This window comes from Convolutriloba macropyga, chromosome 9, assembly GCF_964194025.1.
Source record: "Convolutriloba macropyga chromosome 9, txConMacr16.3, whole genome shotgun sequence".
In the NCBI taxonomy this organism is placed as follows: Eukaryota; Metazoa; Xenacoelomorpha; order Acoela; family Convolutidae; genus Convolutriloba; species Convolutriloba macropyga.
Genome location: NC_134476.1, coordinates 36280330 through 36298885, shown reverse-complemented (window position 1 = coordinate 36298885; position 18556 = coordinate 36280330). Strand labels below are relative to the sequence as shown.

Below are 18556 nucleotides of genomic sequence, written 5' to 3'. Positions count from 1 at the left end.
AAAAGCCTTCGAGTTTTACTAAAAGTAAGCCCTAGTCAATGAAACTTAGACTATATGAAAAACACAAAGGAGTCAAGGCTGACCAACGGGCAAGTAGAGAATAATGGTGCAGCAAAATTAGGCCTGATTCTAATGATTTCCAATCTCAAAAACACAAACCTATCTAAGACCAAATAATTATTAGCAAATAATTGAGGAGAGTTTTTGAACAAAATTATTATTGGGATTTTTGTCCGAGAAAGACTTGATCAACAAAAATAAATGTTTGCCCGTTTAAACAAAATCTCAGCAAAGCTTTAATGTTAGCAAGCAAAACATTACAATGCAAAAAAAGGTTAAATTTCAGCTCGTTTTCTCAGCTCAAGCTTTTGATGATATCACTTAGACTTTTTTATGCCAATTAACCGATTGGTCAATTTTTATTAAACCAAAAACGCGTCCTCGAGCTTCTTTGTTCTTCCTCCGTGAGGTCGGATTGTGATTGAGTCATTAGTACTCTAAAACCTGTGAAAACGGATTGTTTTTTAAAATCCCGACGAATAGTAGATAAAATCTGTGTGGAATAATAACCAGGCATTGAGCAGCTCTAGGTACTAACCAATAGTGGTCATGGTAACCAATGCCCACCAGAATGCAGCAGGTATAGTGTCAAACTCATTCACGGGATCTCCACTACCACCTGCATCTCTGCTCTCTCCGGAACCCCCAACATCTCCTGGAACTCCCCCTCCCGATGATTGAGAGCCGTACCCAATTTTTATCGGGTTCTCATAAGGGTGGGCAGCTGAATGGATAGTGTAAGCAGTGTTAGTTGTGCTACTGGTAGTGGTGAGGTGTCCCAGTGCCTCAGCGTAGAACATGAGTGAAGAAAATACTATCACACCCATCAGTAGAAACACAATTAGAAGGAGGAGTTCTTTGGCACTTGCTCGGACTGTGTGCACCAACACCTGAAATATTGAAATATGGATGCTATAGTACATTACGAATGCTGTTGATATACTTCGAGTCCTGCGAAGTATCAAGATTTAACACGAAGTACTGCTGGAACACAAAATTAAGCACAATTCAGGGCTAATGGTTGAATGATATCAATTAGTCTAACTCGTATCGACCAGCTGCTAAAGAATATCGGTTTAGAGGACTGGAACTGACTATATTGCAAGAACACGGAATTAGCAACCATTAGAGCAAAGAACTAGGTCAATTTTGACAACTTTAAATACCTCGAGCTAAGTTATTATAAAAGATCTTATAAAGTGAATCGTTAACTAGCAAGAATCTCATAAATTTCTTCAAAAGTCGCGCTCTACTCTAATTGATTTGTTTTAGTTAATTCTTGTTAAAATTTACAACAGCACTTGTCGCAACCATTTTTCTTCGTGTTTTGACCAATCTTGCTGCTAAAATAGTCAAAAGTCGGTAATCATGCTGAAAATAGTAAAACTCAAAAATCCGGAACGCTATTAAGCCGGGCACCTAGCTCGCAACACCAAGCTTGTACATAAAAAATGATTGCAATTGCAATCCACTGTTCGTCCATTTTGAAAGAAAGGTCCTGATATCCTCCTAAAAACAGTCAACACTTCATCAAAATTGGCTGCAAAATAAGTACCTTGAGTCCAATGAAGTGTCTCACTAGTTTGAACACTCGCATGATCCGGAGTATTTTGGTGATCTCTAATAGACGCAAGATGGTGGAAGAAGAGGATGAGGGGGAGGAGGACAGAAGGAGGTGGGAGACAGTCTGGAAGTAGAAGGGAGCCACTGCCAGAACATCCACCACATTCAGCCAACGCCTGATCACGACAATTTATTAGCTTAAAGTTCCGTGATCCATTTTATCTACGATTTCACATTTAGGATCTGCGAATCGTGAAGAAATCAAACAGTGATTTTGAGGCACCGTTGTTAAAAATTCAATCCCCCCTATAATCATTTCTTGCTCATGTACAAGATTGTCTTACTGCGGCGAGATTTTCGCCAATAGTGGCTAACATTATCTTATATCAACAATTTTAAATAAATAGTGATGAACTATAAACTTCGTTATCAAACTAATGGTTTTTAATTATAAAGAAATCAATCTCTTTAACCGTTCAAAAAGAGCAATTTGTTTTAAGTTGAGTCCCGCACGAAATCGAGAGATTAAATTATTTTCGAAGGAACTTACACAATTGGCTTTTCAATTTTCAATTCAAAGGACATGCACAAATTGGGTCTTCGAGATATTTACAGGAACGACACAATCGGGTATTCAATTTACAAATTTAGAAAGGCTTCGTATATTGCTTGTAGAAAAGGTCCTGATTTGTCTTTAGATTAACACCATAGCAGAGAATTTCTGGATATTGATATATTAGTTGAATCTATCATCATCGTAACTGATACTGCTTCAGCCAAACAGTTATGATAGCAACTGCAACATCATTTTATTCGGCCGAATTTTAAATGACCTACATCTGCAGCAGTGAGGTCAAACGGACCTCACTGGGTGGACCCGTGAGTCAGTTGGGTAAAAAAATAAAATTTATCAAATGTTCACAAATTTATATTTACTGAAGTAGACGAACAAAATCTCTAAAACATAGCTAAAAACTAGTCTAGTTCCAACGGAGGAGAAACGACCTAAAACATTAATTTTAATAATTATTTTCTTTTTGCAATTATATTTCCTTTTTAATTAACAATTAACTTGTTTAAAATAACTATGGTTATCAATACAGCAGCTCAACATTTTACTGTATCACTTTTAATCAGCCTTGTTTTTTTTCTCCACACATTAAATGTTTGTTTCCATACTCCACACTTTGGTCAGGTAAAAATAAAAGCTCCTGTTTGAAGGAACGAACATATACTGAGAAGTTTCTATGGATGGGCTCAACTACTGAAGTTTTCTCCACTTCATCAGGTAGAAACACAATAATGAGCACCAGTACATTAAAATCAGATGCCTTTGAGAAATTTCAATTTCCTCTGTTGAGCTTGAAGTTTGTCTAAAAATCGGCGGAGACTTTTAATGCGCGCGGATTAGCAACATAAGCGCAGACCCATGAATTCCAACCACTGCGAGCGACTGTGACAGCCTGTCAAAAGCATTACAAAATCCTTCCGGTCGATAGCTTATTCTGTCTGAAAGTTCGGCTTTTTATTTCATTTCTTATTGGTCAAATTTTCTCTGAGATAATTTTTCTTTATATATGAAACAACTTTCTGGACATCTTTTCTGTGAATTCCCATTTAATTGTGTCAAAACAGAGACTTTTGTTTGATTGGTTGGCTTAAAAAAATTGCCGGCGTTGAAAAAAATCATTCATTTAGCCGTCACTTTCACTTGGCCGTAACAAACTCTAATATTTTGCAAGAAATTAATACAATTGACAATGCCTCACGGGACATGGCTACGCCTCAGCGGCCCGTGGAACACGATGTAAAACTATAACTACTAAACAAGGGATTAGCACGCACGCAGAATAAATTTTCGTTTCTTTTAGACTCGATGCATTTTTGTAGTAATTTGCAAACTTTACCTTATAGTTGGAATTTGTGGTGTGTGAATTAATGAGTGTTGTCACCCTCAGGAACAAGAACTAAATATTTCTCAACTCCTGTCGGCTGGTCTCAAATGTATCAATTATGCTTTTTAGCCGATGCCTACTCACTGATCATCCATTTACATTTTACATACCAATCACTCTTTAGAGTCATATATTAGTTCAGTTATTTAACTGAAAGTACTATGTATAGTACTTTTGTGAATTGATGTAGTTGTGTCATAAGCTGCGAACAGAAATGCAAAAAACAATCTATTTTTGAACACTATAATAATTTGTTTCATTAAAAAACATGCATGTGATTTTTATTTGTTCTGAAATTTTGTTACACTTCTTTCTGACCATCTTCCAAAAAAGTGCTGTTTTGATATTTCTTTTGTCTTTTTAGTTTTTCTTGTTTTATGCATTCAATCAGAATTTCTTTTCGAATATTTTAATATTTTCGAAACAGTTGCTGATTCTCTAACACGCAAAATTTCAATCGTCCACTGAACACGTTTTTCTATTATTGAGCAAGTTTTTGCACCTGCTGAAGTTTTTCATTAAGAATGAGCTGTTATTAAGCTGAAATAGTTACTAAGAATGTTCTATTATAGTTGTATTTAATGCCTACGTGTTGTGTAACAGAAATCTGAACGCAAAGAAGAAACGTTACAGTTATCATTTTTGAGTTCGCTGGCTACTAAAATGTTAAAATGTTAGATTCCATTGTCAGTTTCATTGGCTTATCTTAAGAAGCACGATCTTGTTGAAGAAAAGATTCAAGTTGATTTCTGCAGTTTTTATGAGCGAAATGTTTTGACGTCTGTATTGCAATACAAGCGCTGGAACGGGGCTAGAGTTTAAATTGAATTGACGAAACTTACTTTAAAAAATGGCGCTTATTGGGACAGAATATAACGCGACAGAGGAGTTCCAGTGAGAACCAGATGGAACAGATCTGATCATTCAACGATAGCCACATTGACACGTCCAGATTCAATGAGAATGAGGGTGAAAATGGCCACCACCACAACCACTGCACATCAAAGTGGTTCACATCAGGAGAGGTGTGAGAAAAGGCGGGCGTGGGAACGGAAGTGGTGGTAACTGGTGTGTGTCCACTAGTTTGATTCGTTTCCTGGTTTTGGTCTTGAGTTTCATTGGATGATTCTTGGTAGCTGGAAAGCGATTTAGATCGCGAAGTCCTGGAATGAGGTTTTGGGTTCGGTGTGTCATTGTGTTTAGTCAATATTTCGTCATCTAAAACATGACATTATAAAATCTGCCTATTTTTAATTTCATCATACGATTTTTTTGTTCCGACCACACTTGTGGGGGGGGGGAACTATATACTCAAATGGGTTTTTTTTTTTGTTGAGACAATTTTTGCCGATCGATATAGTCAGTCGATATAGAGAAACGTGAGTGGTATCATTAAAAAGCTCGTCCAGCGTAGAAATCGAAATTTAAAAAAAGATTTTTTGAATTTCATTTTTTTCGAGGAGTTATCGAGGATTGAAGTTTTGTGTGAACACGAGATATTTGGCACGATTTTGTTCACTTTTAGTGTAAATTTTATTCAATTTAGGATATTTTCTATTAAAAAAGAAATTCAAAATTACATTTCACGCCACAAAATGAATCAATTTTGTGTTCCTAATAGACGAAAGGCGATAAAAATAATAGTTCCGGTCTCATAGGGAAGTTTAATATCAAAAAAGTTTGCATTCTAATTGAGAGCTCCTTTTTTAGAATTTTTTTCAGATTTTTTTTTGTTCTTTAAGTCACTTAGAGACTAGTCGCTTTTCATATCAAGGTTCCAATAATGGCAAGCCTCATTTGCAACCAAATAAAGCCCATTTATTAAAAAAAATCGCTTTCATGGAATCACTCATGTTTTTTTTTTGGCTTCGACTCTTGTGTTTTCGTAATGTTAAATGAAGTTTTGATGTTCTTTTTGAGGTTTTACTAAACTTTGCAGTCCTTTGGCGTAGACTCTTTGACTAAAAGTGCGACAGGTTTCGTATTGAGCTTTAGGTGAACCTATCTGGCGCTTTAAGTGGACAGCTAATGGCTGTTAAGACATTGAAAATAAATTTTCGAAAATTTTTTTTAACGTTAACCAATCAAAAACCTATTTTCAGGAACTGTAAGTCAGTCCCAGCAAATCGGGACCACTTTCCCGCAGGTTTCAAACAAATTTAATCTGGTTAGCGGTATTATCTTCTAACTATTGGTCATATGACTTCAATGCCATAAGGTTTCAAATAAAATTCGAATTTTTCGGATAATTTTGTAGTAATGATTCCTTTTGAAATCTTATCATAATCAAAGTATTCTAATATTCATAGCTCCAATTGGTTTAGTGCGGACGTTCAATTGATCATAGATGAAGTTTTCCCGTGAAAAACTTATGCTTTAAATGGCTGCAAGACGTTCTTCTCGAACTTTCCTATAGACTTTTTGGTTTTTGCCTGTATTTGTTGTTGTCATAGTCATAAGACTTATTATGATGGCATACTGATTACCTATGCATAACAAACGTCTTTTTTCGCTTATTGAGGCATAACTAAGAGTACTTATTGGCATCCTTTGAAAGCTATTGAGGGTAATGGCTGTTAAGACTTTAAAAATAATTTTTTGAAAGTTATTTTTGAACATTAACCGATCTTAAACCTAATTTCGTGAACCGTAAGTCAGTCTAGTAATGACAGGACGCCAGTCCTTTCTACTTCAACCAAAATATCTCTAGATAGCTGTTTTATCTTCCAACTAATGTTTTTATGACTCTGATGTACGAGGTTTCCTTTTTTAAAATTTTTTTTCTTAATTTCGTTTTTTTTGAAACCGTATCACATTATCCTATTATTGATACAAAGACGTTTAATGAACCATAGATAAAAAGTTTTCATAGAAAAGTTTACCGTTTAAATAGCTTTGGCACTTTCTTCTCGCACTTTTCTACTGAATTTTCGGATTTTGCCTGTATTTAATGCCGTTTTCATAGTCAATGACTTGTTGTATGTCTTAGTGATAACCTATAATTGAAAAACATCTTTTTCATCCCATCCAGACATAATTTCGCGTTTTTTGGCTTCTGTTGAAAGGTATTGTAATTAATGGCGTTGGTACTACGGGTTTTCTAAATTTCGTGCTTTTAAAGTATTCGTTCATATTTGTTGATTTTTTTAAAGTCATTTTGCCAAAAAAGAAGAATCCAATTGCTGTTCAGAAAAAAATTGAAACAGAAAAGTTTGTACTGAAAATTTCAATTTTAATGGCTTCGACAATTTTCTCGCTCAGGTTTTTTTTGAATTTGTTGTTTTTGTCTGTTTTCTTATTATTTAGGTAGCCGTAAAATGCTGACCAGTCTCATCAGCTTGTAAATAAAGATTGAATGAATGATGTTGCCCAAAGTTGTCAGTTTATAGCGAATAGTCTTAAAGTTTATGATAATATACCTTTTCAAAGATTTTTTAAACTTTTCAGTTTTTGTTGTTGTTTTCGTCAACTTGTAATTTATTCTCATCATTGAGAGGTCCCATCCAATTCCTTGTAATTAAAAATTTAAATGATTTTACTGATTTTATGTCGTCACTGATGTTTTGTTGGACAATATGCGTTCTAATAAAAATTTTTGTGAGTGGTGTATTTGTGTTTCTTTTTCTCTTCTTTTAGCAAATTCGGGTAATAACAGATCCCAATAATTTTCAAAGTGTGTCCCAAATTAACTTCTTTAATTTTTCAGTATAATTTTAGCTGAATTAGTATAATTGAAAACTAAACAAAAATACATAATATTCAGATAATAGATAAATAGCTAATAATTTTAATGGCTTCAAAAATTTGTTTTTTCGCATATTGTTTGTATTTTTATGAGTTTTTATGCATCTTTAGTCCGTTCCAATTGCTTAGTCTAACCAAAGACAAGCCCCATTGGTTTCTTAATGACTTTTTAGTAAATTTATCAAGAATCTTTTCGTTATAAGCTAATGATTTTTAAGACTTGATGATTGATTTTTGAATTTCGCCTCATTATTTCTTGTCTTTGTCGACTTGTCGCCTAGTCTCATTAAGGAAAACTTCCATCTGCTTTATATTTAGGAAAAATTAAATTTGTGTAGTTAAGGTTTTATCTAACTGCTTTTGGACGTTTTTACAAGGTGCTTTTAAGTTTAGATATTGAGTTTTTGCCGTGAAATTTTTTGTTAGTGCTTATTTTGTTGTTTGTTTTTTATCTCGCATTCTTTTTAATGGCAGATCTCGTGAGTGCTGTAATTATGCATGGCAGTATGTGATTCAATTAGTAGTTAGGTTTTGAAACGACTTTTTTAAACTCAACCATCTGTTTTTCTATTTTTGTTGTCTCTTCATTTGGTTGACAATTAAATCAAAAATGTAGATGAGCTCGGGTCGGAACATCATGTGCGAACGCACATTAACAAGCCGCCTTGTTGAAAATATACGGTCAAAAAATAATCTTTTATGAGGAACCGACAAAAAGGCAATAATAAGTTTCAGCTAATAATTAATGATGCTTGATCACAATAAAGTGTTACGTGGAATCTCATAATACTGAAGCGCTAGAGGGTACATTTTGTTAGTAAGCTCTTACAAGCACTCTGTGCGTAAAAAAAAGTTGTTCTGATTTAGCAGAGCACTGAATTCCAGAAAATTTCAAAAGATCTTAAAAGAATCTTGAAAGAAATTGCCATATCGTTGTCATTAAGATTTATCGTGGTCTATAGGATGTTAAAAAAATTTAAGACAATCCCGTATATTTTCTTTGTAAAAGTTGCCAGAATTATGTTTTTTCAAATCGGGAAGCTCCTGAATAGGTATGGCCTCCAGCAAATCAGAAATTGTTTGTGGATAAAAGGTTTTCCCGGTAAGCTTTGGGGGGTTTGGTAAGGAACCCGAGTTCCTTGACAAGAATGTAGTGGTGGGATTAGATGAACTAGGTAGGAGTAAATTAATGTTTGAGTCTTTTTAGAGTCAGTGATATTTATAGCCAAATGAATAGTACTGCCAAGGTGACAGAAGAATTTCTGCTTTCCATGTTTTTTTCTTTTTTATCAATCAATCAGAAACTCAAAAGCTTGATATGCGTGAAACCCGCAAATCAATAAAATATAGTTTAGAACTCTTAAATAAGAAAAAAGTCTTTAAGTTTGCCATTTTCGCCCATGATGTATAAAGCACTCCCAAGGCTTTTTTTACCAAGAATTGTGTAGTAGAATTAATTCATTTTTGTTCATACCTGTTTCTTTATGCTCGCGTGGTGGATAAAGTACCACCATCTTTGGTGCTTGATTTTTGTTGTACGCTGAAAATGGAGACGAGGTAGAATTAGGAGTCGGATTGCTTTCATTCTTCGTCCGGTTCCTCTCAAGCTTAGTTTGTGTTAGTTTCTCCGTTCTTAAGTTCCTCCTCAACGTGACGTCACGGCTCGTCTTCTGAATGATGTGTCGTGTGTTATTGTATGTATTGTTGGTTTGGATATGATGAGATTGGTCTATGTTTGGGTGGTCCTTAGAGTGTATTGTGTATGTGTTTTGACTGATGGGGTGTGTCTCGAGGCAGAAACCCACAATGGATAGCAGAATCAGCACCATAGTTACAGACATTAGGCCCTGAATAACATTTAAGAATCATAACAGAAATGGTCAAAAAAGATGATTCCAAAAAAACTGAATAAATGATTATCTATGAAAAGTCGTCATCACCTAAAACTACCGATCAAAACAGGCAAAAAAACGCACGAAATGGCCCATTCCAGTAAAATGGTTCTCAAAGACGCTAAAAAAACGCTAGCTAAAGTTGGCAAAGAATGATCATTTCCGGCAAAATTTGACCTTCTGTCACTTTTCTTGTCACTTCTGGCTTTTAGGTCAGAACCAATTAAAATTGACATTTAAGACCAGGGCTGAGCACCCAGAGCATTTGTGTACTAAGCTACTGTAAATCGAGAAACTGTATATAGTAAATTTTACACTTGTACATGATCTGTTCTTGTCACTGATCGGTTTCTTTCAGAGTAAAGTTTCACTTCTGATTTTATCCAGATTTTGATCTGTACATAAATATAATCATGCAATTATTAGCTTAATTATCATTATTAATTAATCACCGACTGACATTTGCCGGCAGGCGAAACACCTGACTTGGTGAGTTATTGAGTTTTTTGCGCATGTTTTTCTTTTTTCCAAATTCATTTCACCAAAAAAAAACTGAATTTTTTTCTGTTAAAGGATTTTACTAGTCAGCTATCTATTTCGCAGCAATTTGGGGTGGAGAAAATATATTCCCCAATACGATCATCACCGTCAACTTTTGGACCAACAATGCCTCAAATATGTACAATTTGGAATTTCAAACAATAAATCAAATCAAATCAACGGAAGTTTCAAACCAAGTTATTCTGTCTTCGATTTTAGAAACACTGTGTTTTCTATACTTCAATTTTAACATTAAACAAAAAGTATCTGCAAATCTCTCTATAATACAAAATTTTTTCGTAAATAGCCTTGAGCAACACCTATTCCAAATAATTTTTGTTATTCCTCGTGACCTTTTCTCCGCGCTCTGAGGCTGCGCAAGCATAAAATATGAATATGAGACAAACGTACACTCTACTTAAAACTTAATGAACGCTATTTAACCGGGAGAGATTTGGAAACAAGTTTTTCATTGGATCATTTTCGAAAATAACATTTGCGAGAAAAATGCGTTGCTCTCAAAATCTTTCTTTTAAAAGTTCTGCATTGAAATTGAACTTCAGCTGTATAGGTGTAGTTTTACCGCTTCTGCAAAATAAGCTTTCCTATCGAATAAGTTTTGCAAAATAAGTTTTGATTTACTTAAAACTCTTGGCTGATAAATTAATGCAAAAATTCCAGAGTATGGAAAAATGAACGCAGAATGGATATTGTGATTTCTCACTGTTTTGTTTACGCATTAAAAAATGTTTATCAGTCGAAAACAGCATAATTATTTACATTTCTGAAGCCCAAAAAAATGATTTTTTAAAAAAATTTATGTTTATTAAAATTAAGAAGAAGATTTTCAGGTGGTCTAGAGTACTTTTTGAATAGTCGTTTCTTTCTCAAGGGTTTCTTTTTCATCAGTGACCTAATCAAGATAAAACTTTCTCGGTTATTACTGCACCGTTAATAATGGAAACCTGGACGAATGTTAGACCACTCACCCAGTTACAAGAAAAGTTTGCGTATTTTCATGATTTTCTTCGGTTGTAATTTGTGATCTTGTCTGGCTTACAGGAAGAAACAAGACGCGTGCTTTTCGCGTGATTCCCTTTAAACTTTGTTCCGTATTTACCGTCTATAACGGCGTCAGTCATTTCGTACTTATTTGATGATGTATAAAGATTATATATAAACTTTGTTCCGTATTTACCGTCTATAACGGCGTCCGTCATTTCGTACTTATTTGATGATATATAAAAATTATATATATATATATATATATATATATATATATATATATATATATATAGATTATAATGATTTGTAAGATTATAAGCGGCGATTATATTTCGCTTGCAAACCTAATCCGATCACAAAAATGACAAACCATTGAGAAATCATCTTTATAGTTCGATCTCACAAATTGAATTTTGAAAAACATGATCATTACTTGTTCTGGTGTTAAACATACAAAAAATCACTTTTTTTCAAAAATGCGAAGGCCCTTCACCGTTTTCTTGAGGTATAACGATAACAATTTATGATAGGTGGTTATCTCTCGCGCTTTTTAAAAATGTTTTCCTGTTTTTAACATGTAAGGTAGGCTACTTCAGATTGACTATTTACCTAGGTCACTTTTTTTTACCTAGGTTCACTTTTTTCTGATTGATTATTTACCTAGGTCACTTTTTTTTACCTAGGTACACTTTTTCTGATTGATTATTTACCTAGGTCACTTTTTTTAACTAACATATTTATTTTAAAGAATATTTTAAGAGATTGCAAGCCGAGCCAATCTTTCAAAACTCTGATAGGAAAAATTTATTCTCGTAAGAATCTTTGTAGAAAATACCCGGACTGAACTGCAAGTCAATATCAGTACTGGGCCAGTCTGCAAGTTTACTTGCACACATCAGTACTGTGCACGTCTAAAAACAAATCTACAAGTCTGACAAGTCTTTGCCAAGACTTGAATTACACTTGCAAGTTGAGTCCCAAGTGAAAATCAACTTTTCAAAAAAATTTCTAGTAAAAATTTCGAATTACAAAAAATTTTGCACCGTGCCAAGATCTCGGGGTTTATAATTAGCCACTGTCCCGGGGTCCTGAAAATCGATACCAGACTGGTACGCAATGGTACGAGAAACTACTACAGGACCTCTGGGAGGTCCAAATGGGTCATTTCAGGTAGTTATGGGCCGTTTTCAGCCGTTTTTCAGCAATTTGGAGCCGAATTTTAGCCAAAAAGCGACAATTCTTGATTTTTGGACCTATTTTTGACGTTTTTTCGGCCATTTCTGACGTTTTTTCGGCTATTTTTGACGTGTTTTAGACGTGCCAAGTCTTGGCCAAGACTTGCATTTAGACTTGCACGTCTAGGCCAAGACTTGCATTTATACTGACAAGTGTAAAAAGTGACATGATCATAGCTCTGAATCAGTACTGATATAAGACTTGCAATTTGAGGTGCCCAGTATTGATATTGACTTGCCGTTCTGTTCGGGTAGGATCTTGCAACAATCTTATAAGATTGAACAACATATTGTAATTTTTTTGTCACTATTCCCACAATATATTCAAGATAAGTATTTGTTTTCTACAAATATTTGTTTTGGGATATAACGTGCCTTAGCCCAAGGGGAAGAGTATGGGTCGTCTAGTAGTGTCCACATTCTGGCTCTGACAATCTGCCACCTCGTCTTGCTCCCTCTCCCTTTGTCCTCTGCTATCCCAAATCTCTCCGCCACGTCTTCTTCCTCCTCACTGTCCTCCCCGCAGCTGCTCAACGCATCTTTGCCTACAACAGTAGCCGAATTATGGCAGTAAACACGACTAAACAAAGGTTGCATCAAGGTCTGACCATAGGTGAAAATCTCCAAAGCAGTCTGCTCAAAAACTACCGTAAAAGTCAGAGTCTATACAATAGTCTGATCACAGATCGGGCAAATTTGGCTGTCCTGAATCATGAACAAGAAAGGGAAATTTGATCTGATGAGCAGTTAGAGTCTGAGTAATGGTCAGGCAAAAAAAAACTTTTGTCGATAAAAAGTTTGGGAATCCGACTGATCAGGGGCCATCGTGTTCGGGATTGGTCGAATCTGAACCTGGGCTTAACGCGGTGGGTGATGTAGATAGTAGCTGCGAGTCCTCAGTGTTCTATGTAATAGTTAGAGCACTACTTTTGCAGGTAATCACTTAAATAGTGTATCTAGTAGGATTGAGATGAGGCCCAGCCGAGTTGAAACTGAGTCAGACACTGATCGATTAGGCGTTAAAAGTCGGTCTTTAATGTTTTTAGACCACAGATCCAAACACGAAAGACGGAAGGACTTTTTAGCGACGCAGTCGATCAAAACTGCCCTGTTAAACCAGAGCTTTTCAAAAGGAGATACAAAATAGTCAACATCAAAGAACTATGTTTGATATCATGAAAGACATTCATTCTAATCTACCTATTCAGTGCCTGCTAAACAACGAAGTTGAATTTTTTTGTTGGATAAAACTGTTCTACGTCAAAAATACCGAGTATAGTGGAACATTTACTGCTTGCAAAGCTTACTGGCGTAAAACTCCCAATTGCTGTTTGCGAAGCAACAAACGAATATCCCCAAATATCTGGAACATCAGCGGGATTACACTCATCTATAAAGACGGCGACAAAACATTAATCTTAAATTACAGATCAATGAATTTACTATGCTGTCTCTCGAAAGTATTCGAGGAACTACTATTCGATAATATCTACAGAGCGGTGAATCATCTGTTTTTTGATTCACAATTCGGATTTACACCACAAAGATCAACCATTTTTCAAAAGTTATGCTTCCTAAACAAACTCGATCAGAATAAGGCCATATCTGGAATCGATGAGCTTTTTGTTTTCCACCCCGATATACTAAAAGCATTTGACACAGTACCACACTATCAGGTAATTGAAAAACTCGCTAAAAACTCGCGGATAGGAGAAAATGCTCTTTAACTAATCGAAGACTACTTCGAAGACCCGAAACAATGTGTCAAAGCAAAGAATGGTAAATCACAATTCAGAAGTGTAACCAGTGGTGTACCTCAAGGGTGTATCTATCTAGGATCCGCTACTTCTTCCTGTTGATATCAACGATCAACCAAACAACATTAACAACAGTCTATCTTTTGTTTACGCAGATGATTACAAATTCCTTTCAGCAAATTCAGTACAATTACAAGTAGATTAAAATGTTCTCCACAAATTGTGTGTTGAAAATGCTTTGAGATAGCATGATAAAAAACTCAAATAATCAGCTTCAAAAATGGCGCACAGCTTCGACTGAAGAATAATTAAAATCACAAATGCTAACCTCACAGAAAGATCTCGGAATTATTGTCGGCGAAAACCTCAAGTGTCATGAAATTGCAATACGATGAAAATCAAAAACCCAAAAGTCCCTTTGTTTCTTGAAAAGAAACATCCACTGCAAGATAACCGTAATATCAAAATTAAACGCATACATCGGTTACGTTTACACTGTAGTCTTGTACGGATGTCATGTTTGGTATGCAAGCAAAACAAAACTGCTCTTGGTAGAAAATGTCCAAAATGCGCGACAAGGTGACTCGTTGGAACAAACAAAAACTATGAAGAACGCTTAATTAAACCAAAAATACTACCACTTTTACTATACTTTGAGCGGCAATCAGCTTTACTTTATTATGACCTAAATGACGGTAATTACAATATTGAAATAATGCATTAGATGAGTTTCAATGAAAACAATCGTACGAGAAAAATTAGCAAGATAAAAACACTGAAAACTCGACTTAGTAGGAGTGACGATAACTTTTTGTCACACAGCCAACAATTTTTCAAAACAATAATCAAAGATTCAATTTTTTTAGAACCAGATCAAAGGAAATCAAGAGTTAGTCTTCTCCTCTAGCGCAACTTTCTACTGAGATATGTCTATGATAACACTTGCAGTTGGAGAATATTATGTCTAATCAAAAACTGTAAACTTTCAGAAAAATTGGCAGATATAACTTTTTTGTAAACCAATATGCTAGTTCTAACACGCCTGTATTGAAACTCAAAATTCTTTTCTAAAACTACTAAACAGATCCCAGTTAACTTGCTGATTAAATTTGAAACTTCGGCGCATTGTGGCAAGTAAGTTGCAAATTTATAAATCATTTCAGATTAATCTAAGATCGGATAATTTCTGTAAAATTTTATGGAAATACTTAAGAAATCCGAAAAATTCAATTGTTATCTTTTAAGACCTAAAAACTAACTAATCAAGTTTGCTCCATATAAAGTGACGTAAAACGTATTGTCTATTGTAAGGGAGCTGAGTGAGATAGAGACCAACACCTAATCGTCCAAAAACTTTAGAGTAGGACTGACAAATGCGAACAAAGTGTGAGTTTCACAAAAAAAACTTTTTTAGCATCGAAAATAGTTATCAAATCTGATTTAGTTTCATGTTAGGAACAGAAAAATTTTATTTAAGCTCACATCAGCTCTTGAAACCAACTTTTTAATTGAATGATTGCAATTTTTTGCCTTTTTTGCTGCTAACAAAATCTTATCAAAATGTTCATCGCACTCACAAATTAAACGCACTGTAACGAATAAAAAAGTTTTTTAATTAAACTGGGTTTTGGTGCGGTAAGGAAGTACAAATTTGAAAAACGAAGATCGTTGAAAGCTTCTGATTGTTTTTAAACTAAAAAATGATTTCAGCGATAATAATTTACTGGACTCTTCGTAGGTATTTTTTCTATAGTTGCAAACTGAGCAGCCTTTTTTGATATCAAAAGCAGTTCGGATCGTCCACTTGATTTGTTTCTCGATTTTTTTTATTAATTCACTAGTGCAGCCATTGAGAAATAAACAGGGGTAATGAGTGTTGCTTAGAAGCAATTACTTCATCAAGACATTTGTGGTGAGATTTAAGAACACATCTCTCGAATTCCGAAATGTTTGAATATTGGTTGACATTTTTGAGGAATTTGATCAACTTATGTTTTGAAATTGAGCAATTTCTCGAAGACAACAACCAAGAAATTAATATATGGTTATTGTTCAACGGATTCTCCAATAAATAGGAATTAATTTGTTTTATCTAGAAGACTGCATGTTTGTTCCCATTCAAGATTACAAAGCTGGTGTTTTTGAAACAAAGCATTACTTCGTTTCATTAAAAACAAAAAGCCAAGTTCTTATGATTCGAATTAGGTGTCCATTTAGCTGGTTGTGGAATAGAATTTGAGCCTAATGATGTCATATCGTCTGCATATTGTATCATTATACATTGATCATCAGTCTTTTTCGAAATATCATTTATGTAAAGATTGAAAATAGGGGGCCCTAGACAGTTCCTTTTGGCAGCGCCTGCTAATTGTGAAGCCAGCAGGACTTGACATCGTCCAGGACGACCCATTGTTTACTGTCGCTTAGAAATTAGTCAATAAGATCGGTTGCATTCCTACCGCTCCCGAAGAAATTCAATATTCAGTTTTTAATTTTTGGTTAATCTTTTTCAGTGCGATTGAAATTAGTTGTGCAGAGAAGCTCGTCAGAAGTTTGGAACAGACTTTTTATTGCATACAATTTTGTTTCAAACAAGAACTTGCTTAACTGCACGCTTGAAATTTTTCAACAAAATTTAGCAAGAGCAGGAGTTAATTAAATTGATCTGTAGTTAGACGAGTTTGTGTTTAAACTGAAAAGAGGTTTTTCGATTTTTTAAAAGAAAAACTCTACTATAGGACAAATTTAAATGGCACGCAATATTTGAAATAGAGCCTTTGAGAGGCCACGCTGTAATGCGGCACGGCCCGTTTGTTTGTTCGGTTTGAGATTTTTACCATTCCAAATACTTCTTTTTAAGCAAAACCTCTCTTTAAGCAAAACTTCTTTTTACAGTTCAAAAAGCCAATTAAACGAACTCTAACCTCTTTAGTTCATTCAATAATGGCCATTGTCGTGAATCTATGGAAGAGAAGATTCACAAATTTACGTTTATCTGCCTATTTTGACTCAAAACAATTTTTCAGTTCCGATATAAAGATTTTTGTATCAAAAGAATTTCAAAAAAATGTTTACGAAGCCCCACCTTTTTTTAATGAACCTGGGGCCTCGTAAAATTGTTTCTTTTCATTTGCGTACTTGGTTTTGAGAAAACTTTTGTACTTGCATGTGTTCATTTTAAAAGATTGTCTAATTCTGTCTTTTGCATTGGATTTATAACATACTTTCAAAACAAATCAAGCATCACCGATTCAATATTGCTGGATATGTTTTGAAACTAAACGAAAACATTCAATACGTTTAAACCTGATAACTTTCGGGGGTAAATTTGACCTTCTACTCTTCAAAATCAACATTGATTTATCTATTCCTATGGAGAGATGATTTACTACGCTGAGTGTACTGAACGAAAGGGTGTATTGGAGTCATTAAATTCCACACATTCACGTTTTTTGGACAATTAACACTTCTCTTTATTTTTGAAAACAGCTTTTAGAAATAAAGCCACAATTTTGTCACATGTCCGTGGCTGTGTGTGCTAATTGGTGTGAGTAGGACTGACGATAAAGCGAAGTTTGAAAACGTTTAGACCCAGATCAAAGGAAATCAAGAGTTAGTGGTCTCCTCTGGCGCAAATTTCTACAGAGAAATGTCTGAACAAACACTTGCAGTTGGAGAATTATATATCTAACCAAAAATGTAAACCTTTAGAAAAACCTGAACAAATAACTTATTTGTAAACCAATATGCTTGTTCTAACACCCCTGTACTGAAGCACTCTAAATTTTTATCTAAAACCACTAAACAGATCCCAATTAACTTGCTGGTTAAATTTGAAACTGCGGCGCATTTTGTCAAGGAAGTTGCAAATTTACAGATTTTTGCAATTTTATAAATCGTTTCAGATAAATCTAAGACCGGACAGCTTCTGTAAGTTTTTATGGAATTACATGAATCCGAAAAACTAAAATGTTAACATTCAAGACCTCATGAATAACTAATCAGATTTTGCTCCGCATAAATTGACGTAAAACGTATCTCGTCTAATGTGCGAGATCTGAGTGAGATAGAGAAAAACACTTAATTGTCCGAAAAATTTAGAGTGGGACTGACATATGGGAACAAAGTGTGAGAGTGGTGTTGTACAAAAAGCTTTGATTATTAGTATCACAAATAGTAATCAAAGCAAATTTAGTTTCATGATAGGAACTGATACATGAAGATTAAACTTAATAGAGCACATCAGTTCTTGAAACCATCTTTTTAATTGAATCATTGCAGGTTTTTTTTGTTTTTTGCTGCTAACGAAATCTTATCAAAATCTTCATCGCACTCACAAATTAAACGCACTGTAACGGATATAAAACTGTTTTTATAAATTGGATTTTGCGCCGTAAGGAAGTATAATTTTTTGGCCCCTGGAGTTATTTGTTTTCAAAAAAAAATTGGGAACCGAAGATCGTTGAAATGTTCTAATTTTTTTAAACTAAAAAATTTTAAAAATAAGTAATAATAATTTACTGGACTCTTTGTAGGTATTTTTTTTTCTGTAGCTGTAAACCGAGCAGCCTTTTTGATTCACTTGATTTGTTTCTCCATTTTTTTTATTAATTCCCTAGTTCAGCCATTGAGAAATAAACAGGGGTAACTAGTGTTGCTTAGAAGCAATTAATTCATCAAGACACTTCTGGTGAGACTTAAGAACACATCTCTCAAATTCCGAAATATTTGAATTTTGGTTCTCATTTTTGAGGATTTTGATCAACTTATGTTTTGAAATTGGCATGTTGTCGAGGACAGCATCC

The 18556-nt window shown here is 34.5% G+C and overlaps 1 protein-coding gene across 1 annotated transcript in view; it reads right to left on the bottom strand.

Moving 5' to 3' along the window:
• LOC142346203 (uncharacterized) overlaps window positions 1-18556 on the bottom strand; it is a 139137-nt gene that overhangs the window by 93480 nt on the left and 27101 nt on the right. Inside the window, exons 5-9 of the mRNA XM_075398714.1 lie at window positions 12370-12539; window positions 8797-9169; window positions 4421-4796; window positions 1616-1799; window positions 599-950 (exon numbers count right to left, since the gene is read on the bottom strand). Coding sequence (XP_075254829.1) covers window positions 599-950; window positions 1616-1799; window positions 4421-4796; window positions 8797-9169; window positions 12370-12539 — 1455 coding nt within the window. The remainder of the gene's footprint in view (window positions 1-598; window positions 951-1615; window positions 1800-4420; window positions 4797-8796; window positions 9170-12369; window positions 12540-18556) is intronic.